At 45.2% G+C, this 22,839-nt stretch overlaps 2 protein-coding genes across 3 annotated transcripts in view; both read left to right on the top strand.

Annotated features, from left to right (window-relative positions):
- Positions 1-15,153, top strand: part of MGEA5 (meningioma expressed antigen 5 (hyaluronidase)) — a 23,724-nt gene extending 8,571 nt beyond the window's left edge. Inside the window, exons 7-15 of the mRNA XM_006756663.2 lie at positions 564-722; positions 1,218-1,831; positions 2,202-2,376; positions 5,757-5,842; positions 6,792-6,896; positions 7,584-7,669; positions 7,950-8,142; positions 12,018-12,177; positions 12,979-15,153. Coding sequence (XP_006756726.2) covers positions 564-722; positions 1,218-1,831; positions 2,202-2,376; positions 5,757-5,842; positions 6,792-6,896; positions 7,584-7,669; positions 7,950-8,142; positions 12,018-12,177; positions 12,979-13,115 — 1,715 coding nt within the window. The 3' untranslated portion in view covers positions 13,116-15,153. The remainder of the gene's footprint in view (positions 1-563; positions 723-1,217; positions 1,832-2,201; positions 2,377-5,756; positions 5,843-6,791; positions 6,897-7,583; positions 7,670-7,949; positions 8,143-12,017; positions 12,178-12,978) is intronic.
- A 984-nt stretch (positions 15,154-16,137) lies between these two features.
- Positions 16,138-18,394, top strand: NPM3 (nucleophosmin/nucleoplasmin 3). Of its 2 annotated transcripts, none has more exons than XM_015559317.1 (6): positions 16,138-16,285; positions 16,578-16,663; positions 16,914-17,033; positions 17,129-17,222; positions 17,838-17,962; positions 18,247-18,394. In XM_015559317.1, the coding sequence occupies exons 1-5, from the start codon at positions 16,180-16,182 to the stop codon at positions 17,951-17,953; spliced, it is 522 nt and encodes a 173-aa protein (XP_015414803.1). In that variant the 5' UTR covers positions 16,138-16,179; the 3' UTR covers positions 17,954-17,962; positions 18,247-18,394. The 2 variants fall into 2 exon arrangements, with proteins under 2 accessions (XP_015414803.1, XP_006756583.1); XM_006756520.2 differs by having other exon boundaries at positions 16,140-16,285; positions 18,054-18,394.
- The last annotated feature ends 4,445 nt before the right edge of the window (positions 18,395-22,839 follow it).

Consider the following 22,839-nt stretch of genomic DNA (forward strand, 5'->3'; position numbering starts at 1 on the left):
GTAGGGAATGCTTTCTTTATGAAAAGCATAGTGCCTTTAACCTTGCATTTCCAGTAATTGGTACTCGGGCATTTATGAATGACTTTTCCAGTAATTCCAAAATTATTCTGTTGTTGTTTTTTTGTTTGTTTGTTTTTAATATGTTTTATTGATTTTTCACAGAGAGGAAGCAGGAGAGAGAGAGAGAGAGAGTTAGAAACATTGATGAGAGAGAAACATCGATCAGCTGCCTCCTGCACATCTCCCAGGTACATGCCCTTGACCGGAATCGAACCTGGGACCTTTCAGTCCGCAGACCGACGCTCTATCCACTGAGCCAAACTGGTTTCGGCTAAAATTATTGTTTTTGTTTTTGTTTTATTTCAATTGGGATTTTACATTTAGCAATACATTTATATGACTATTCTAGGTGAAGTTCAGTGAAGGGTCTTGCACTTTTATGTTTAAGGTTTTGGTTCTTTGCTTCTCTGATTGTACTGTAACAATTAGTGTTTTGCATTTGTCCCCCTTGTCAGGAGGCTTTTATAATCAGAACTGTTTGTGTGTTTTGTTTTGTTTTGCAGCTGACAGTGAAGACAGTACTGTATCAATCCAAATAAAGTTAGAAAATGAAGGCAGTGATGAAGATATTGAAACTGATGTACTTTATAGTCCACAGATGGCTCTAAAGTTAGCTCTAACAGAATGGTTGCAGGATTTTGGAGTACCTCATCAGTACAGCAGTGAGTTTTGGGCCATTTTTGTAATGGGGTTGGATTACATGGTTGAGTCAAAAAGTAAAGAACATTTATGCTGTGCCTTGCCATAGGCCCACCAAGCAAAATGATTAGGGATCTAGAGCAAAGTAAAGTTTTTGAAATCTTTTGGTTGTAAATAGCTGTTATCTTGATGGAATGCTAATTTGTTTTAAAAATATTTATTTTGAAATACTTAACTGTTTTTAAATGCAGATCTTAAAACGAGAGGATAATAGGTGTGGCATGTTTAGGAATGTTTATCATCTGTTTCTTCTTTCTCCACTTCCCTGGTGATTTTAGAGAAATTGTACTTTTCTCAGGGCTTATATTATTTGGAAGCTCATTAAAAAAAAACAAAAAAACAAACAACAACAACAAAAAAACTGAGGTTCCAGTTTCAGATATGATAAGAAAATGTCTCTAGATTTAATTTGTTCTGTTTCTAATGCTGGTTATTTTTGTGGCAATTTGTTTTTGTAGGTAGACAAGTTGCACATAGTGGAGCTAAAGCAAGTGTAGTTGATGGGACTCCCCTAGTTACGGCGCCCTCTTTAAATGCCACAACTGTGGTTACAACGGTTTACCAGGAGCCCATTATGAGTCAGGGAGCAGCCTTGAGTGGTGAACCTACAGTTCTGACCAAGGAAGAAGAAAAGAAACAGTCAGATGAGGAACCCATGGACATGGTAGTGGAAAAACAAGAAGAAACAGACCACAAGAATGACAATCAAATATTAACTGAAATTGTAGAAGCTAAAATGGCAGAGGAATTGAAACCAATGGACACTGATAAAGAGAGCATAGCTGAATCAAAATCCCCAGAGATGTCTATGCAGGAAGACTGCATCAGTGATATTGCCCCTATGCAAACTGATGAACAGATAAACAAGGAGCAGTTTGTGCCAGCTCCAAATGAAAAGCCTTTGTACACTGTAGAACCAGTGACTCTGGAGGATTTGCAGTTACTTGCTGATCTATTCTACCTACCTTATGAGCACGGACCCAAAGGAGCACAGATGTTACGCGAGTTCCAGTGGCTTCGAGCAAATAGCAGTGTTGTCAGTGTCAATTGTAAAGGAAAAGACTCTGAAAAAGTGAGTATGCTTATTTACCTGCTTCTCTAGCTTGGATGGGTCCCCATGTTGATGACATGGAGGAGGTATTAAAATGAGTACACTGGTAACTGGCAGAAAATTGACCAGATCTTAAAATATGTTCTGTAAAGTGGATGTGCACTCTACCAAATCTGGTACATAGAGTACCATAGTTTGACGTTATAGTTAGGAATGAAGGAAAGTCAAAGTTGATTATTTTAGGAATATCTGTTTGTTTGAGTCAATACACATTTTTATTGTTTGTCTAAGTTTAAGCAGGCACCTGATAGCAAACAGCTTAATTTAGAACTGTTTTAGATTATTTTATTAAGCTTGCAAATTTTTGAGTCTTTATATTGATTCTCAATAGATTGAAGAATGGCGGTCACGAGCAGCCAAGTTTGAAGAAATGTGTGGACTGGTGATGGGAATGTTCACTCGGCTTTCCAATTGTGCCAACAGGACAATCCTTTATGACATGTACTCCTATGTTTGGGATATCAAGAGTATAATGGCTATGGTGAAGTCTTTTGTACAGTGGTTAGGTAGGTGCACCGGGAATAATCTCTTCTCAGATATATTGTCCCTTAAAGAAAAAAAGACAGATTATCCCACAGGAGAAAACATTTAGGGAATTTGCAAATTTCCAAATCTTTAAATTCTTTGCCTAGAATTTTTCAAACACGTAGCCTTTGTTGCAGACTTGAGGTGCAAGTCTCAGTAAATACGTCGAGTACATTGGTTTTTCTCCCTTGGGCTAATTCGGCGTAAATATCTTGAAAATGTGCTAGAAAGTACTGACTTTAACTTACTCTGACTGAATGCTTCCTGGATGGAACCCTTTATTCCACTTTTGTCTGATTTGGAGATGAGACACTATGAATTGTGACTCTGGAAGCTCTCTGCTGCTTGCTGTGTCTTGATAACATTAATGCCCTTTAACAGAACAATTGCTGAAATGACCTAAGGGGCCTGGCAAGAGGAAGCCATCCTCCCAGCCCTGTGCGCATGCGAGCTTTAGTGGTGGGCTATTCTGGTGCTACTTAGTATGACGTCACATGGCTTTTTCTTTATTTCTCTACAAGTAATTGGTTTTAGCAGGGGATGGGAATTAATGTCCCCTAAGAACTCTGTTCATTAAATGGACTTCTATATGTCTCCTTTGAAAACAGTAATTTTTTTTTTAATGTTAAAACTTGGTAAAAAGCACCAGCATGGCCAAGTTTCTCCAGAGACCTCATTTCATTTCCAGGTTATCATTCCAGCTGTAAGGAATATGTCATGGACTTACAATACAGCACACAGCAGGCAGCAAGGCTAACTGATATGTCATAGTTTTCATAGTAGTCACAAATACTATGATGGGTTACATGGTCTTGGTTATGAAGTAGATGTGTGAAATACTGTGAGCTTAGATTAAGGAGTAGTAGCAATGAGATTTCTCACTTTCTTTCTTTCTTTTTTTTTTTAAATATATTTTATTAACCTTTCACAGAGAGCAAGGGAGAGAGATAGAGAATCAGAAACATCGATGAGAGAGAAACATCGATCAGCCGCCTCCTGCACATCTCCCAGTGGGGATGTGCCCGCAACCCAGGTACATGCCCCTGACCGGAATCGAACCTGGGACCTTTCAGTCCACAGGCCGACGCTCTATCCACTGAGCCAAACCGGTTTCGGCGATTTCTCACTTTCTACCTATGTACTTGGGGTTCTTAAATATTAAAAAATAAGTTTCCTTGTGATACAATTAGCAGCTGATTGTTAATTTGAAAATATAGAACTTTGGATTTCTCTACATATAGCACAACAGGTAGAAGAGAGAATTTTTACCTTTTGTTAAAAGGCTCCAAGAGATACTTCTTTTCTGTGATAGGTGTCTGCTCTTAGGCTCAAGGAAAAACCTCTGTGTTGGTGATTGGATGGCAATAATTGTCTTCCAGGATTCTGGCCAGAGGGTTATAATTAACTCTGGTAGGGTTTTAAATATTAAATTTCTACTCTGAAATCTGGATTATTGAGCTTGAGAAAGTATATCTTAAAGTATTTGATATTCAGGTTTTAATTCAAGAATTATTAAAAATTAAATTCTTGATTATATAGATAATTGTGTTGTTTCCTCTCAGGCTTTATCTCTGTTTTGTGCAATTATGGTGCAGCTTTCTCAGGTTATATAGATAGCTGCTGTACAAGCAGAGCATCTTAGTTTTAAATGATTATATTCGAAAAGCTTACAAAAAGCTCACGACAAAGAGAGTGTTTTCATGGTTCTGTAGTAATTTCAGGGAGTTACCAATTAGAGCCCTTTGTTTTCCTCCTCTCTCCAATCCAGCTGGCATTCAGTCCTTTAAAGAATGTGGCTGTGCAGTACTTTTGATTACTAACGACCTCTATTATCTTCTTCCCCATTGTGTACAGATGGGAGAATCCTCAGCACAAGTGTCTACTACTATTGGATGGACAGCGGCAGATGTTCACAGCGCGTCATGATTAATTAGTTTAAATTGAAAGGTTCTATCTGTGAGGTAGCTCAGGTAGATTTAAGGGCAGTAGATACGAACTGAAGTCACGTTTGCGCAGCGACTGAGGCATTAACCATGTTTTCATTTACACAGCTCTTCGTACATGCAGCTTTTTATTGTAATAGTTGGAAGTGCTAGTTACATTGTAGTCTCAAAGTGGGGGGTAGGGGAAATTGGCTGATCTTAAAGTTTGAGAGGTACAGTTTTTTCCTGCAGTGTAAATTTACACTGAACCGTGGAATGGGGCACGTTCTCTTCATAGCCTAAATTTTGACCCTATTCATATTTACTTTACAAATATTACATTATATGTTTTTTTAAAAAAGTACCCCTACCCCTACAAAATGACAAACCTGGATATAATCTCTTAATGGGCCTGAATTGTCAACAAAAAAAATTGGTTTGCTTTGGGACTGTCTGACTAGCACACTATATACCTTGTACTGATGATGAGACTGTTAACTTGAACAGGAGGTAGAATGCTGTCTTCAAATGGAAAAGACCTGTGTTGCGCTGCTTATCTTGTCAGAAGACTAGGCAGGTGATTTTGATTTGGCCTCCACATATTTGCCTTTAATTATCTCTATTGTTAGCTGCCTTTATTGCATGTGAATATGAAGGTGATGAAGTGGTAAACCTTAATGCTGACTTCTGGACCTCAAAGCCTTGCTACTTCAAGCATCTGTTCAGTGCACTGCAAAGATTATAATGGCCAATCAGAGGAGCCAGATGTTGTCATACTTTTAAGAAAAGTATGTCTTAGCTCTGGACAAATGAGGAGCATCAGTTGGCTCTTCTTAGTTCTCAGTTTCTGTCAAGCTGGTATTATTACTAGCCAGTTTGAATTTGGATTGTCCTTTTTTTAGAAAAAATGTATTGTTCTCATTGTGGCCAACTTATGAACACTTTATTTATTCTGCTGAACTTAGTCTTCTGACAAGATTAACCCTTTTTTCCCCCTTTTCCCCTTTCCTGTACCCTTCCTCAAAATGTGACTTCAGACAGGTTTAATTCCTTCATGGGCTGTGATAATAAAATGTCTCATTATCTGTCTCATTCATTTCACTTTATAGTTACTGTAATTTTACTACAGAGCAAGCAGCTGACTTGATTTTTATAGCCATTTCTAGACAATATATAAACTTGACCCAGACAAATTTGAGACTTGCTTTCCTTCCAACAATTAAAAGGTAGAACTCTTAACATTGATTATTAATCAGAGGAAGGAACATCAGTATTGAAATTCCATTATGAATTAAAAAAAATTATCACAGCCTTGTCCTGAAACCCTGGATTATTGTTGTTAGAGAGCTATTTCCACAAAGTGTTTGTTTGTTGGACATTTGAGACCCCAGGAAATCCCCTTTCTCGTAACATTCTCCGCTTGGATCTGATCTCAACAGGGTGTCGTAGTCATTCTTCAGCACAGTTCTTAATTGGAGACCAAGAACCCTGGGCCTTTAGAGGCGGTCTAGCAGGAGAGTTCCAGGTATCAATATGAATTCACAACTGAATTGACATTTTCTTTGTTTTATGAGAAACCTTATGTTGCGCATCAGATGGCTGGAAGGATTGGTCTGCCGAAGGCTTTCTAGTCCCAAATTCAATTTAGTTACATAGCTGGATTTTAAATCAAATTTTCCTCCTCTTTCACAGTAATTTCTGAAGGAGATGCTGCCAATTCCCCCCGCGCCTGCGAAGCGCAGCGGCTCTAGGTATACTTCACATTGTTTCTTTGCAGGTCGCACAGCATTTTAATCTGCGCCCGCAATGCACAATGCGCGCATGCTTGTCTGCCAGTGGAAACTCCATGAGCAAAAAGGATGAATACCCAAATGATGGTGAAAGGGCTTATGGATACTTTCACAGTTATTTTATAAATAAAACTTACACTTGAAAGAACCGCCTGTTAATGAAAATGTGAACAAAATATGAAGCATTTTTGCTATTAGAATTTGTTCATGGACTTTCCAGGTGCTCTACTTTTCTCCCCCCAACAGGTGCTCTGCTGCGCACAGCAAACTGAAGCGCATTGCTTTGGGGGTTAAGCGTCTCCTGGACAGATAACCCTCTTCAGACCAAACCTCTCCTTCTGACATTCTGTTCTGCCATCTTTTAGTAGAAAGATGGTCTGTATGAGATTGTTGTTGTTTTTTGAGAAATTTGTCATAATTGGAATGGATTTTTTTTTTTTACTATAAATTTAAATCCCTGTTAATAAGCCACTAAAACTGTAATTTAGTTTGGGTAATTTCTACTCAGAAGCACTTCCCTCCCCCAGTAAAGAAGTGTTTATTTTAGTAAAGCATAGTACACCCCTCGTCTTTAGGTCTGCCTGCAGTAGCCAGTTAATATTAAGTTGGTAGTCTGCAGTGTTCACTCATGTAAAGAAATGAATATCTTCCCAACACTAATCCATCTTCCTTTTCCTCCCACAGCGTTTGCTGCCAATTGATGGGGCAAATGATCTCTTTTTTCAACCACCCCCACTGACTCCTACCTCCAAAGTTTATACTATCAGACCATATTTTCCTAAAGATGAGGTAATTGTCTGTCTACCTACCAACCTGGTGTATGGTTATGGTGCACGTTACTATTTTTCCTTTGAACTCATGGTTAAAAGAATTAGTTCTGTCTTAAAACATGAACTTTAGGTAGAGTTAACTAAACATTGATCATGGGCGAGGGGGTATATTTAAGGAAGAACCTAAGGAGTTCAGACTCTTATTATCTTGTACTAAGTTCTTTAATTCCTCCCTTAAATTAGATGAAATGTATTCAGAGTTGAAATTACTAAACAGTCAGAGTGTCTAAATGATATGTTGTCCTTGGCTGATTTTCTCCAGTGTATTAGTATTCTATAATTTTCCGTTGGGAAATGCCTACAGGCTAGCGACAGAGAAAAGAAAGCCTGTTTAAAGACAATAACATATCCCAGAAAACAGAGACAGTTTATAGTTTGCTGGATTTTGAATGCACTACTTACTGCCTATATACACTCCCTACAAAGCACTTTTCAGTGTTTACTATAACCATGCTACTTTCTACTGATTTTACAACTATGATTCATTGAGCAAATCTTTATTTAAAACAGCAAAGGTTGATAATTATGACAGGCCAGGCATTTTGTTACCTCCTGTCCTAGAAGTCTAGTCTGACTTACGAATCACATTGTTAAATGATGTTGCCAATTTTCTTGATGTGTTTAGTTAACTGGATTATATTTTCAGGCTTCCGTGTACAAGATTTGCAGAGAAATGTATGACGATGGAGTGGGTTTACCTTTTCAAAGTCAGCCTGACCTTATTGGAGACAAGTATGTGATGAAGTATTTGGATTGGTTGGATTTGGGAAGTAGACATTTTTCAAAGCCTGATAAAGGTTGAGGGGAGGTGATGACTGGAAATACAGTTTTTTAGAAACCCCACGTTTAATAAAATTTGAATATTAAGATGTGTGTATTTCCAGTTTTTTTCATATACCAAGTATAGTTTCCATAGATTGTCATTCAAATACTTTGGGCCTTAACATTACTGAAGTCTGTATTTTGTGTTAGTAACTTACAAACTCATTCTGGCTTTTTTTCTTCTGAGCAGATTAGTCGGAGGGCTGCTTTCCCTCAGCCTGGATTATTGCTTTGTCCTAGAAGATGAAGATGGCATATGTGGTTATGCCCTGGGCACTGTAGATGTGACCCCCTTCATTAAAAAATGTAAAATTTCCTGGATTCCCTTCATGCAAGAGAAGTATACCAAACCAAATGGTGACAAAGAACTCTCTGAGGCGGAGGTAATGCACAGGCTTAGAATTTCACTATAGTAATTTTTACTGAATAAGTACTTATTAAAAAGTAAGCAGATAAATTTTTTTTAAAAGTAGATCCATCTTAAAATCTCAGTTCTTCCTGAATTTCTTATAGAAAAGAATCTTAGGGCTTATTTTTTTATTTTTTTAATTTCAGAGAGGAAGGGAGAGGGGAGAAAGATAGAAACATCAATGATGAGAGAGAATCATTGATTGGCTGCCTCCTGCAGGCTCCCTACCGGGGATCAAGCCCACAATCTTGCATGTGCCCTTGACCGGAACCGAACCTGGGACCCTTTAGTCTGCGGCCGATGCTCTGTCTGCTGAGCCAAACCAGCTAGAGCTTAGGGCTTATTCTTAGCATGCTATTTTCTTCTGTTTCTTCATTGTTAGGACTGTTTTTAATTTGGAAGCATAGTTATAATACTTTCTTGGGATAAAAACACAGTATAGACAACCTTCCTTTTTCTCTCTCCCTGTTTTGAAGCACCAGACTTAAGGATGTTATGGTCTCTTGTCTGGGTACTCAGGACAAGTGTAGGACAACATTTGCTTGGTTGTCAGGAGGCTAAGTTGGCTTTCTCAGTAATGCTTTCTCGTAATTAAACAACAGTAGGGATGAGCTTCTGAGAGTCTGCTTTCTGATAGGAGCACTTGTTATGTCTGTTCCAACTAAAGTGAATATTTCCTCTAAAAAAATGTGCCCCACATTGGTCAATTAATGATTATTTTGGTTTATATATTGCATATGCATTTAAAAAACCCCCACTATTTTACTTATATATCTACCCACAACTAGCTTTATTCACACATCACTCTGTAAAAAAGATTTTAGGGAGAGAGAGAGAGAGAGAGATTTTTTTGTTCCATTTATTTATGCATTCACTAGGGGCCCAGTGCACGAATTTGTGCACCTTGAAAGGAACTGTGGGCTGCGAGGCTGCCGTGGGCACAGGGGCAGGTCTCAGCTCATCCTCCGTGTCCCTGCACGGCCCCTACTGCCACAGCCCCCTCCACCCTCGTCCCCTGTCTGCCAGCAACCCCACTCCCAGCGCTGCTGCCATGTGCTGACGGCGCTGGCCCCACTCACACCTGCTGACAGTGGGGAGCTATCGGGGCCGATGCCAGCAGTGGGTGTGAGTGGGGCTGGCACCGTCAGCAGGTACAAGCGGCAGCTGCTGCCCCAATTGCCCCTCAGCAGGGGAGGTAGAGAAGCCCTCAGGGACGATTGTGGCCAGCAGGCACTGCTTGCACTCACTGATGGTGCTGGGCGCTAGCAGCAGGTGTGAATGGTGGCTCCAGTGCCAACAGCGGGTATGAGTGGGGCCATCACCAGCAGCAGTTGTGAGAGGCGGCTGCTGGCCCCGATCGCCCCTCAGGAGCAGGGGGAGGTGGAGAAGTCCTGAGAGGCGATTGGGGCTGGCAGCTGCCACTCACACCTGCTGACAGTGCTGAGTGAGTGCTGGGCAGGACTGCGGTGCGCGGGAGCAAAGAATTTTCAGTAACCAATAGAGGATTGTTCCCATAACAGCGACTAGTGCCCCACCTTGGTCTGGTGCCCCCCCCCAACTGCTCCAGCATCCTGCTGCGGCCGACGCCTGCTATGTTCTGCACACGCCCCCTCGTGGTCAGCACATGTCATAGTGACCGGTTTGGTTGTTCACTCTATTTGCATATTAGGGTTTTATATAGAGAGATTGTTTGGTTATTGTATGTGCCCTGACCAGGGATCAAACTTGCAACCTTGGCATATCAGAATGACGCTCTAACCAACTTAGCTATCTGGCCAGGGCCAGCACATGCATTTTTATTGTTTGTTTGTAATACCACTTGAGGATATTTTCCCATTGATCTTTTAGAAAGAGTGGAAGAGAGAAGGAAAGAGAGAGAAACATCGATGTGAGAGAAACACATCGATTGGTTGCCTCCTGCACGCGCCCTGACCAGGGCCCTGGCTGGGGAGGAGCCTGCAACCAAGCTACATGCCCCCGACCGGAATCGAACCTGGAACCCTTTGGTCTGCAGGCCAATGCTCTATCCACTGAACCAAACCAGCTTGGGCAGCACATGGATTTTAAAAATTAGTTCTTTCTTAAGTATAATTTTTTACGTTCAATAAATACTTTCAGATGTATATTGGACTCTTAGTTTGCTCTTCTTCTTTTCTGAAACTGTCCCTACACCAGTGCATTCACATTCTTTCTCTAGGTTTTTTTTTTTTTATTATTTTTTACCTTCTGCCCCTAGCCAGATGGCTTTGTAATAAGAGGCTGGTTGGGAGTGGCCTCACTAAGGATTGCATGGACACTGACTGCAGCATGCTGGTGACTGAGCTGTTGATGTGTTGCTGCTCTATATCTGACAATTACCGTTTTCAGCATAGGAACATAAAAAGAATGACCATATAAATTGTTTCTATTAACAAACTTCCTTTAAAAAGTGGTAAAATGTAGCCTTAGCTGGTTTGGCTCAGTGGATAGAGTGTTGGCCTGCAGACTAAAGGGTCCCAGATTCAATTCCTGGTCAGGGCACATGCCCGAGTTGCAGGCTCGTTCCCCAGTGCGGGGCATTCAGGAGGCATCAGATCAATGGTTCTCTCTGATAATTGATGTTTCTCTCTCTCCTCCCTTCCTCTCTGAAATCAATAAAAAAATACCTATTTTCAAAAAGCGATAAAATATACATTACATAAAAGTTACCATCCTAACCATTTTTAAGTGTACAGTTCAGCAGTGTTAAGTACATTCATATTTTTTATGCAAGCCTGACAAATTTTTAAAATTTTATTTTGGCCCTAGCTGGTTTTGATCAGTGGTTAGAGCATCGGCCCGTGGACTGAAGGGGTGTAGATTCTATTCTGGTCAAGTCCATGTTGGGCACGTGTGGGAAGCAAGCAATCAGTTGATGTCTCTCTCATATAGATGTTCTCTCTGTCTCTACCCATCCCTTCCACACTCTAAAAATCAATGGGAAAAATATCCTCGGGTGAAGATTAACAAAAAAAAAATTGATTTTGAATCATTTTAAATTTAAAGAAGTTAGAGGTAATACAGAGTTCCTTTTTTTATTTTAAAAAGATATTTTTATTGATATCAGTGGGGGAGAGAGAGAGAGACACATGAGTGATGAGAGAGAATCATGGATTGCCTTTTGCACACCCCCTACCGGGAGACTGAGCCTGCAACCGGGGTATGTGCCCTGACCCAGAATCGAATGGTGATCTCCTGGTTCATAGGTCCATGCTCAACCATTCAGCCATGCTGGCACGGCTACGGAGTTCCTTTATATCCCTCACCCATTTTCTACATTTGTCCAAGTCTACCAACTTTGGTACATTACTATAAATTTCACTACTCACCAGTTTTCCCACTAAAGTCGATATTCTGTCTCAAGATCCAGTCCAGCATATACTATATTTAGACAAAGTTTTAAAAAGTGAAAATGGCCGAAATTGGTTTGGCTCAGTGGATAGAGCGTCGGCTTGTGGACTGAAGGGTCCCAGGTTCGATTCCGGTCAAGGGCATGTACCTTGGTTGCGGGCACATCCCCAGTGGGGAGTGTGCAGGAGGCAGCTGGTCGATGTTTCTCTCTCATCGATGTTTCTAACTATCTCTCTCCTTTCCTCTCTGTAAAAACTCAATAAAATATATTTAAAATAAATAAATAAATAAAAAGTGAAAATGCTTAAGCTAGAACTATAAGTTAATTAATTCTCCATGTGATAATTATATGACTGGAGGAGTTATTGAATATTATTTTTTTTTTCTGTTACTGAGTTCTGTAGATGGGATATAAATATAGAATGAGTGGTTACTGAAAGTCAAAAGAGATTCTAATTTTTAGAAAATTCTCATTTTTAGAAAATAATGTTGAGTTTCCATGAAGAGCAGGAAGTGTTGCCAGAAACTTTCCTTGCCAACTTCCCTTCTCTGATAAAGGTGGATATTCACAAAAAAGTAACTGACCCAAGTGTAGCCAAAAGCATGATGGCTTGCCTCCTGTCTTCACTGAAGGCTAATGGTGAGTACATATTTGTGGAGTTGCTGGTGTTTGGGTTAGGTGGGGACAGGACTATATTTTAGGTTAAAAAGAAGTGAATTATAGTGAATGTACATTCCCTTCACCACCATTTATGATTTGGCTTCTGAATTATTAGTTGTGTAAGAATTGCATGAGTATTAATCATTGAAAAATGCTTCTCTTTTACACAATGAATGCTTATTTTGAGCCTCAAGTAAATGACTAACTGTAATCTTTGGGCAAAACAAAAGTAGGCAGCTTTTGAGCCCTCATTAGAGGGTTGCTGATACATGAGAATGCATCTGTTGCATATTTGTATCATTTGAATCAGTGTTGTCCTTTTGTGGGATAATTTAAACAGCTCTACGGAATTCTTAGTGTTGTGCTTGGAACTTAATATTAAAACATTAAGCAGAGGTATCCTTTGCTTTCAGGTCTGTGACAACCTCTTCCCCAAAAGGTATTCCTTCTGGAGAAGAGTTTCACTTACAGTTGAATTTTTTCAATTGAGATATATTTGACAGTTAAGAATTGTATATACTTATTATATAATTTGATGATTTGGAATATATTTCAAAATAACCACATTCAAGCTATTTAACATATCCATCATTTAAGATAGTTATCACTGTAGTACTTAATAATCATTAATATTTAATATTAATACAAATTTTAAAAATTGTAGGCTAATAATAAACAAGTTCCCACTATGATTTGTTTGAAATATATTAAAAGAGTAGTCACAATTTATATCCACAATTCTACTTATTAATGTATTTTGATTATTTGCTTTATTTCTAGGCTCCCGAGGGGCTTTCTGTGAAGTGAGACCAGATGATAAAAGAATTCTGGAATTTTACAGCAAGTTAGGCTGTTTTGAAATTGCAAAAATGGAAGGATTTCCAAAGGATGTGGTTATACTTGGTCGAAGCCTGTGACATTTGACACTATGAATTGTCTGAAAGTCTCTTAACTTCACCTGGTGGGTGGTGGTGGGGGTCTTTATACAGTTCAGCCTCTGGAGCGGCCACAGATCAGCCAATTGGGATTGGAAACAAAGAAGACTATGTAAAACTCACGCATCATATTTTGAGACTACTCACTGGTTAGAAGATAGTACTTCTGCAAATCCTATATGAAATAGATATGTGGGCCCCCTTTTTGGGTCTTGTGTTAGGTGTCAAGACCTCTTACATGGGCTTATAGGAAGGGGTCTTCAATAAATCTAGTCAGCACTGTTTTCTGCACCCAGTGTGGTTGCATTTCTCACCTTAGAGTAATCAAAATCATTTGTCATCATCCTTGGCTTATTGAGTGAAATGTCTCATTCTTTGGGGACATGGCAGAGATGAGAAAGATTTAGTGGGTTTCAGAGCCTTCAGGGTAGAAATTCCAAGTGGGATGGTTGTGGCATAGTATAAGCTGAATAAATGATTTCAATTTTGGGCAGTTATTCTGCTTTTTGTAAAGCCATGGCCAATTGTCTCCTGTAGTGATGATTGGTTCAGGCATGTTGTGCTTCGTAGGGACAAATGTGCATTTGTTTGTGGCAAAAGCCTAAAAATGGCAAGCTTGTAAATTTTTTGTATATAAACTAGCTGTGATCTGCCTACCTTTGTGTTTACCGGTTTTGTAATTTTTTTTTCATTTTGAAAATGAAAGGTGTGATTCAGGATGGCACTTCGAATAATATAAATCAATGGAAAGTGAATTTTTCTTTTGCCTTTGGTTGGTTGTTGAGGCTTTTTTTTTTTTAGAAGTTTTATTTTTAAAGTGCCTCCCACCTAAGCTAGGCCACAACCACTTTGGGTATAAGAGCCTAACTTCATAGGACTCAATCTGTCGCAAGTGCAGTCACTTCTAGAAATTAACCTCAATACAGGTCAGCATGTGTAATGTTAGTTTGACATCTGTCAAATAGGGTTCAGGGACTGATTGGTCCCATTTGCCCTCAGATCAGTTGTCCTTTAATTTCAAGACCTGTTATTACTGGTTTTATTAAATCACAGCCTAATTCTTGCATGTTTGTATCGAATTTTTAAAAGAGACAAATAATGAGTATACTTTAATCAATGACTTAATGATTAATTTTTCCTTTAGCCACAGATTCTGAGAGCTTCGTGTATTTTAATTTAGATTTGGTGTATTTAAGGGTTCTGAGCATGAGGCTAGCAGGTAATTTCTGCAGGATTCATTTTTTCATTATGACTGGCTGACTTCTTCTTAGATTGATAACAGTATTTTATTATCAGCTTCCCTGTAATCTTGTATCAGCTGATTAACTTTGAGCTGAGAAGGAAAGGGCAAGGAGAAGGAAACTTGAAACATACTTTTCTTGATAGGATTCTACCAGGATGGGCTTTGAGAGAGTCTTCTAGAGTGGTACCTAGAAGGGGTACCACTAGTGACTTCCAACCAAGGCCCATGAGTGGCACTGAATGGGTGAGATGAAGGGAGGAAAAGAAGGAGGCCTTCTCATTTTCAGGGTAGAAACCTCTCACTGATAGGATATAGTATGTTGGAAAGCTTGGACCACGTTTGCATTTTTAAGGGCTGAGGTGTGAAAGGAATATCTCTACAAGATAATGGTTTAAATGGCTTAGTGTCACGGGTTTCTCTTTAAATACATTTTCTACACTAGTGAACAATTGTGGCATTTTATCTGGAGGATTTCAGGGCCAGCTTCCTATGGAATCAAGATTTTTAGCGTTCGCTTGTGGCTTTTTCTTGGCTTTTAATAACTTTGGCTAGTCTTCTGGTCACAGATGCTAACTGTGAAACAGATGTCCAGGCCTATACATTCATCACTCTAGGATTGTAAAATGCTATGCTACCTTCTATGGTTGTGAATATTTATTAAGGTTGGAATGACATTACCTTGATTGTTTAGATCACAGCTCAGTTCCTGTAGAAAATGAACTGTAAATTATGTGAAGATCATGCAAGAGGCAAAATAAAACTTGAAGTGAATGTGTATGGTGGTGTACTGTGTAAACCTAATTTCTGTTTCTGCCTCCTACCTTTTCTCCTGCCCTTCATGCCTCACCTGCAAGCAAGTATTCCTCCTCCCTCTTCATAGCTGTTCCAAGTTTAGGACTGGCTGTTGAAGGCAGTCCTCTCCTCCCATCTCCAGTAAAAGACCTCCTTTCAGGTTTTCCCAAGGCAAGGCAAATAATAAAAGTAGACTGGCTCTTGGCCTAGCCACCCTTTTGCCAGTTTTAACTTGGGTGTAAATAACTTGGGAGCAAGTCGTTTGAGTGAGTTCCTGCCATCCAACAGGATAAGGAACATGCTTTGTGTGGTTCTTTATTAAACGGGGAAAGATGGGGAGAGTCGTCCAAATGATGAGACAGGAGTCCAAGGGGAAGGACGTTCTGGGATGATTTGGGAGGAGCTCGAAAGATTGCAGGAGCAGGGGTTAGTCCTGCTAGCAAGCGCCAGCCTCTGAAGCTCAATGAAGATGAGCCATCTGGATAGTAAGCTGCAAGGTGTTGGGCTGGAAGCGCATCTAGGAGAGGGAGTGATTTGGGTACGAGACACCTGGCGGTAAAATGTCACTTAAGGCTACTCACTTGGGTCAAATGCAAATATGAGCGCATTTCCTTCGCTTTTTATAAGAAAAATGCTGCCCTGAAACACCTTTGCTGGGGGAATTGGAAAGGTTTCCGTTTTTATACCTGGTTTCCCTTTGACGTAAGTTTACCCCGGGTTGGGAGAGATGGAGACATAGAGGGCGTGACAAACTGGAGAACATGGAGGTAGGAGCTGCCCTCAAAGCCTTGGTGGTTGTAAGGAGGGCGAACGGGAGCATTAATCCCAAATCCACGCTTCCGTAGTCTCTTCCTCCTTGCAGCCGCGGGCTCCCGGGCGAGGCCGGGCTTCCCCGCCCGGGCCCAGCGCTTCCGGGCCCCGCCCAGGCGAGCGTCCCCTTTAATAGGCGGGGCGGCGCCGCTGGGTTCCCCAGTACGTGTCGGGGGCGGGGTTCCCGGGCGCCCTCGCAGCATGGCCGCCGCGTTAGCGTTGTGGGGTCCGGAGAGCCGCGCCCGGGCCGGGGGTGTCGGGGCGCTGCGGGCCCCAGCTCCGGTCACTATGGACAGTTTTTTCTTCGGTATTGAGGAAGGAGGGGTGAGGGTCGTCCTGGGGCGGGGAGAGGAAGGGGTGCAGGGGGTGCCCGGCATGGGTGGGGGCGGAGGGGGCTTGCACGCGGCTGCTGGAGCGGAAGTGGGGGCCGACCCCTGCCCAGATGTGCGGGGCGGGCTCAGGGCTGAGCGCCCAGGTGTCCGGAGAAGTGGGCGTGTAAATGGTCGGTCAGTCCATGGCCACACGTGATGGAGTTTTGGGAAGCGGCCCCCCCCACCCCCACCCACAATCATGCACACTCACGCCATTATCTTTTACAGGCTGTGAGCTTTCCGGCCACACCCGTTCTTTCACCTTCAAGGTAGAGGAAGAGGATGATGCGGAGCACGTGCTGGCTTTGACCATGGTGAGGGGTGCGGAAGGGGGGTGGTGGTGGATAGCTTGACCTGAGCAGGCCACTGGTGGGCCGCTGCCCGTAGCCCGCCCCCAACCTCTTCTTTAGGGGGAGTCACCTCTGCCCAAACCCCCCAATCGCCTGCTCCCTTGGCCAGGTATTCAGAGAGACCCTGAGGTTGAGCAAATTCTAGGGTAGATGCCTCCACTGTGCTGTCAACACCTGCTTAGGGAGGCCCCAAAGTCTTGTGTACCCTTCCCAGCTCTGCCTCACCGAGGGGGCCAAAGATGAGTGTAATGTGGTAGAAGTTGTGGCCCGTAATCATGACCACCAGGAGATTGCAGTCCCCGTGGCCAACCTCAGGCTGTCCTGCCAGCCCATGGTGAGTTCCCTGGCCGTGCCTGGGAGGGGGAAGGGGGGCAGAGGGAAGGAGAGAAGGGTTGGGCTAGAAGACCTTCCTCCTTGTCTTTCTCCCAGCTCAGTTTGGATGACTTCCAGCTTCAACCTCCTGTAACCTTCCGCCTGAAGTCAGGTTCTGGTCCTGTGCGGATCACTGGGCGGCACCAGATTGGTGAGCGTCCTCTCCTTTGCCATCGGTGGCCTCTCCATCAGGTCTCCCCCTGCCGGTTTTGGCTCCTCCTGACTCCACACTCTTGCCCATCCCAGCCTTATCTCCCAGTGTAGCTGCCATACAGGTTCTGCATGATGTGTCCTTCACTTTCTGTCCTACGCATGCCTACCTCCTTCATGGAACCTGTCTCAGCTTCTCTAGCTCCAGTGATGTGTAACCCTTTGGCTCTTTGTCACCCAGTTTAGTATCTGAGGTTCTTTCCATCTATTTTTTAAAAAAAATATATTTTTTTATTTTCAGAGAAGGAGAGAGAAGTAGAAACATCAGTGATGAGAGAGAATCATTGATCAGCTCCCTCCTGCACGCCCCACACTGGGGATCGAGCCCGCAACCCGGGCATGTGCCCTTGACTGGAATTGAACCCGGGACCCTTCAGTCCACAGGTGGATGCTCTATCCACTGAGTCAAACTGGCCAGGGTGGTTGTTCCCACCTAGACTAAGTGCTGGGAGTTCAGGGCCATGCTTAGCCCCGCAGTGCATGAATGAAAAACATAATATGAAGGAGACCTGGCTTTAACCATCTCCCTTCCTTTTACTGCTTGTGTGTACACCAGTTACTGTAAGCAGTGTTTCTGAGGAAGAAGAGAGTGAAGAAGAAGGGAGTGAGGAGAATGAAGAAGCTGAATTGTGCCCCATTCTGCCTGCTAAGAAACAGAGGGGCAGGCCCTAGCCCTCCTTGGTGAGTGGGAGGGCAGGGTGCCCAGCAGGGTCTGGGAGGGCAGTAGGAACAGATGAGGCCTAGATGCTCATCCCTTCTTTGCTCTCCTCAGGTCAGCTAGCTGCCTGCCATACATGCCATACACCACGTTGCTGTACAAGTATCAAGAATTTTAAGTGTCTTCTTCATTGAAGGGGGTGTGGGGGTGGGGTCTTGGGCTGGTGCTAGGAGAAAGGGGGTCCCATTCTCCGTAGGGTCGTGATGTTCTAATTCTATACCATGCCTGGGGCTTCCCTTTTCTCCAGGGGTGGAACTCTCAACTGTCCTGACCCTCTCTCCCTACTTGCCTTTGAGGTTGGAGGTCAGCATTTGAAGCTCAGGACTACATATTTTAAACACTTTTTACATTTTTGGATAAAGGATGAAATAAAGTGGTGTAGAGTTTTTTTGCAACTCGCTGTGTGGCTTCTCTCCCTGCTGTGTGGCATTCCCCTAGGGACCACCAGGTGGCACTGTGGCAGCACTGAGGGTGGCCCCAGGCCTGGGGGAGGGTGAAGACATGTGGGATCCTGTTATCCCTAGGCCAGGCCTAGGCCCAAACTGCCTAGCTAGAAGAGGACCTCCCAACACCAAACCCATTTCCAGTTCCTACAGGTGGGGGAGGGCCATCCCAGGAGGTTATCAGCATCCAAACAAGGGGTCTGGGCCTCTGTCAGCACTCAGGCTGATGGGCAGGGGGGCAGATAAGGGGGTTTAAGCAGCCCGAGGAATGTGCATCTCTAGCCCCATGAGGGGGCTCAGGGTAGAGAGGAGGCCAGTCTTTGCTCCTCCTTTCAGCCGTGCAGACTGTCTCCGAGCTGATCTGGGCCCTTAGAAACCTGATTCCAGGGACCAGATGGAGGGGGTTGGCCAGATTGGGTGACAGGGAAACCAGAATCCTGGTGGCCTGGCATATGGGGGCAGAGAGGAGCCCTTGGGATTCAGCCTCCTAGGTTAAGGGGTTTCTGCACACACACACACACACTCCGCCTGATCTAGGGGCTCTGGTGCCTGGAATCACTTGGTTCTGGGGCTTGGCTGCTGCCGTGCCCTGAAGAGAAAGGGATCTACTTGATGTGATGTGTTGTCTATGTGACCAACTCTGGGGTCAGCAGTTCAGCAGCTGTGTTGAAGGGTGGGGGTGTCTCAATGCCAACAAACAAACAAACAAATAAAAGGTTCCCTCCTGAGATAGCCTGGGGCCAGACATGCTGAGGATGGACAGAAAACAGTGCCTGGTGGGGCCAGGCCCTCTCCCTCCCACAGATGAGTGCGCAAGTAGGAGGGGTCCCTAGATAACCCAAAGGGGCTGGTAGGGGCCAGCTGAGGTAAGCTTTGGAGAGACTGTCTCTGGAAAGCACTCCCTCTTCAACACACCCCCTAGGAGAGTTTCCCTCTTTGTGGTGAGGAGCAAAGAGGCCCAGTTTACAACTTCCCTTTTTCCTTAAGTTGAAGATAACGGAAGATGATCCCTCTGTTTTGTAGTGATGAGGGTCGCAGGCCCCTTTCTCCTTGCCAGGAGGACTTTCCTGAAGAGCTTCTACCAGGAACCAGGGTGGAATGGGGCAGCCAGGCTTGAAACCAGTCACCTTCCCACAGCACGGGATGGGGCCACAACATTAGTAACAAAGAAACAGAATTTCCGGAGGATGAGGCCCAGAAATCAGGATTTTAAAAAAGATTCCCAGGTGCTTCTAATGTGCAGCCAAGGTTGAGAACCACCGGAGTAGAGGGATGGAGAGGGAGAAGATGGCGCCCTCTGGCGGGCGAGGGTGGAACCACCGGTGGCCGTGTCGCTCCCCCACGTCGCCTCTTGAGGGGCTTGAGGCTGGCTGGGGCCCACGTGCCCTGCAAGTGGTCTGGGCCACCGAAGTTTGGGCGGAAGGCGAGGGGATAAGTTACTAAAACTGAATTAATTCGTTTGTTCATCCATCATTCACTGGAAGGGCTCCTGTTAGAGCTCTTCCCTACCTCCTCCCACTTGCAGCCTCCAAAGCCCTTGGCACGTGCACGGTTGGAGGCGCGGGAGACCCGCCGGACGCTGGGAAAAGTAATCTCTCAGGGCTCCGTAGGGGGGAAGGCCGACCCAGCTACCCCCTGCGCACGGCTCAGCTCAAATATTTACCGCCAGCGACGCCGCTGATGGCTCATTGTATGCCCTGACTTTTGTCTCGGTGGGTCTCCGCGAGTCCCCTCCCGGCTGCTGCCCTCAGTGGGGGCCCAATCCACATCTGCCCCTTGGTCCTGGGGTTTCCCCGCCTGACCGGGCGCCCCGCGGATAGAACTAGGAATTCATATTTCTCCCTCCTCGCCCCCGTCTCTCCTCGATTCCCATTCCTGCAGCCTCAGCGCACAGTAGGAGCGCTGCCAATTCACTCGGCCACAGAGCGCAGAGGGGTGAAGGCGTCCACCGGGTCTGCAGAGCGCTGCGGGGAAAGGCAGGCCTGCCTTTGGTGCGGAGACAGGGAAGGACTCCCAGACGGAGCCCGAGTGCTTAACGCGGTCTCGACGATTTGCATTTGAAGGGTCGGCGGAGAGTCCGCGGCGCTTTGAACGCGGGCGCAGGAGGCGCGCGAGGGAGCGAGCGCCAGTCCCGACGGCCTGCGCAAGCTGGGGGGGATTTGAGGGGTCGGGGGTGGGCCCCGGGCGAGGGTTGCGTTTGGAAAGAGGCTGAAGGTGTGTGTTTGGGTACCCGCGAGGGTGTGTTTGCGGAGAGAAGCTGTGTTGGTGAGGAGTGTGTGTTTGTGTTTATAAGGAGAGAGAGAGAGAGAGAGCGAGAGAGAAGAGAGAGAGTATTTGTGTTTGCGAAGTGTGGGGGCGGCCGGGAAAGGTGGCCGGGCTGTCACTCAGCCATCAGGTTGACAGGCGCTCCCTCATCAGGGCCAGGGAGCTCTGATTGCAGATTCAAGGAAACAAAATAGCAATTGTAATTACGGGGCTTTGATAAGATAAAGGAGCGGGCGAGCTGGCTGGGAGGCTAGCAAGGGAGCGAGGGAGGGAGAGAGCAGCCTGCTGGGGCCCCTAAGGAGTATTTGCATCTGTCACTCACAGAGTGTGCCCAGGCTGTACCTGGGGCCTGGTTAGGGTGTGTCCCCATCTGCAGCCCTCTGGAGACACAGGCTTTTGGGGAGATGAGAAGAATCCCCCCAAACTGAAGAGGATCAAGTTCAGGGGAAGTTCTCCAAATGTAAAGGAATTCTGGTCCTGTAGAGGCAGGCCCTTTGGTAGGGGTTAAGGAGCAGGACTAAAACCCTGACCTCCACACTTTAGGCCCCAGATGCCCATCTTCTCTGCGGGAGAGAGAGGAGGGTGGGTTAAGATCACAGAGGTTCCGCCCAGGGCCTTCAGAACCTTTTGGGGACTCCAGAACCTGGTTGGATGGACCCTGATCAGAGCCGGGAGTTTGGCTTTCACCCCCACTCCAGGAAAGGCTGCTGCTCAGAGTGTCTCTGGTTGTGACTCCAGGACTATGTACAACGCACTAAGGGTAGGCGGGATGCCGGGGTCCTGCTCCCTGTTCTCATCAGACTGTTTTCAGAGGACTGGTCCCTGGTGGGGAGAAGGCCCTTCCCATCCTCTGCTCTCCATCTCTCCATTCATTCATTCATTCATTCATTCATGTATGCAAATAAACCTTTTCAAGGGCCTACTATGGACAGGCATGAGGTTAAGATGGTGAGTATCCCGCCTGCTTGAAGCAGTGCAGCTGGGGAGGTAGACACTCAACAGGTGTCCGTCAGACCTCTAACACGGAGGAGCACGATAAAGAAAAAGGGATGGTCTGGGCTGTGGGCACTGGAGCCCACCTCACCGGTCTCCCCACCCCCACCCAATGCAACCATCTCCCAGTGGGTTTAGCAAATAAATGGTTGTGTTTATGATTATTATCTGTTGGGCCAAGGGGTGAAGGCAAGTCTCCCTGGGGAAGCAGCCCACGGGCTGAGGTCTAAATGCTTAGCCAGTTTCCCCATTACTCGTTCATTGCATACGAACCGCAGAACAACCCTGCCCAGCTCTGTGCCATGAGCTGCCAGCTCCGAGCTACGAAGACATGGTCCTTGCCTGGAGGTCTGCCTGGACAAGAGCCAGCGGAGGGAACCGACTCCTGGAGGGAGTAACAGGTGGGCTCAGGAAGTCCACTCCTCTGAGGAGGGTTGAGATCTTGGGACAATCCTCGGACTCTTTTCCCACGTGGACACTGCTCAGGGCTAGCATTATGGCTGGGAGCGGGTGAAGGCAGGACACAGAGAAAGGACAGGTGGGCAGAACCTGGCTGTCTGCTGGAAAAAGGCCTGCATTCTGCCTCTGGCCTAATGGCTTCCCGAGACCACCCATCTCCTCCAGCCCAATCCCCAAAGACGAAGGGCCAGGGGTGCCGGGAAGGTGTGGTCAGAGGCAGCAGCTGGGCTGGGCATCAGCGACTCCACCTGCTGCTTAAAGTGCCCGTCCCAGGGCACCTCTGCCCACCAGCTGCTCCCAGAGAAGCACTATGGCTCCCGGGCTCCCTCTCCCCTCCACCTGGGAGGTGCGGTGGTGAAGCCAGGGGGGTCTGGGAAAGCTTAGACAAGCCCGTACCCTCTCCTTCGGCACTTCCCCCACCCCCGTTGACACAAAGCACCGGTCCCTGTCCAGGACACAGTAGGTGTGTAAATACCTCAAGTGCACACATGGTGAGACTCTGAGAGAAAGGCTGGCGGCCTGGATGAAGGCTCTTCCCCAGGAAAAGCAGCTGACAGTAGTTATTTTGCCCCATCAGCTTGCTGCTTTGGGGGTTGGCAGGGACTGGGGGGTCCTTGCCAGGGACTTCTGGGCTCCCTCACATAGGTGGTTCCAAGTTCCCCCCAAGTCTAGGCGGGCGT

This window comes from Myotis davidii, unplaced genomic scaffold, assembly GCF_000327345.1.
Source record: "Myotis davidii unplaced genomic scaffold, ASM32734v1 scaffold332, whole genome shotgun sequence".
In the NCBI taxonomy this organism is placed as follows: Eukaryota; Metazoa; Chordata; class Mammalia; order Chiroptera; family Vespertilionidae; genus Myotis; species Myotis davidii.

Coding starts and splice junctions, on each gene's coding strand:
- NPM3 (XM_015559317.1), top strand. CDS start 16,180: ATGGCCGCCGCGTTAGCGTTGTGGGGTCCGGAGAGCCGCGCCCGGGCC. Junction 16,286..16,577: donor TATGGACAGTTTTTTCTTCG/GTATTGAGGAAG, acceptor TATCTTTTACAG/GCTGTGAGCTTTCCGGCCAC. Junction 17,223..17,837: donor CACTGGGCGGCACCAGATTG/GTGAGCGTCCTC, acceptor TGTGTACACCAG/TTACTGTAAGCAGTGTTTCT.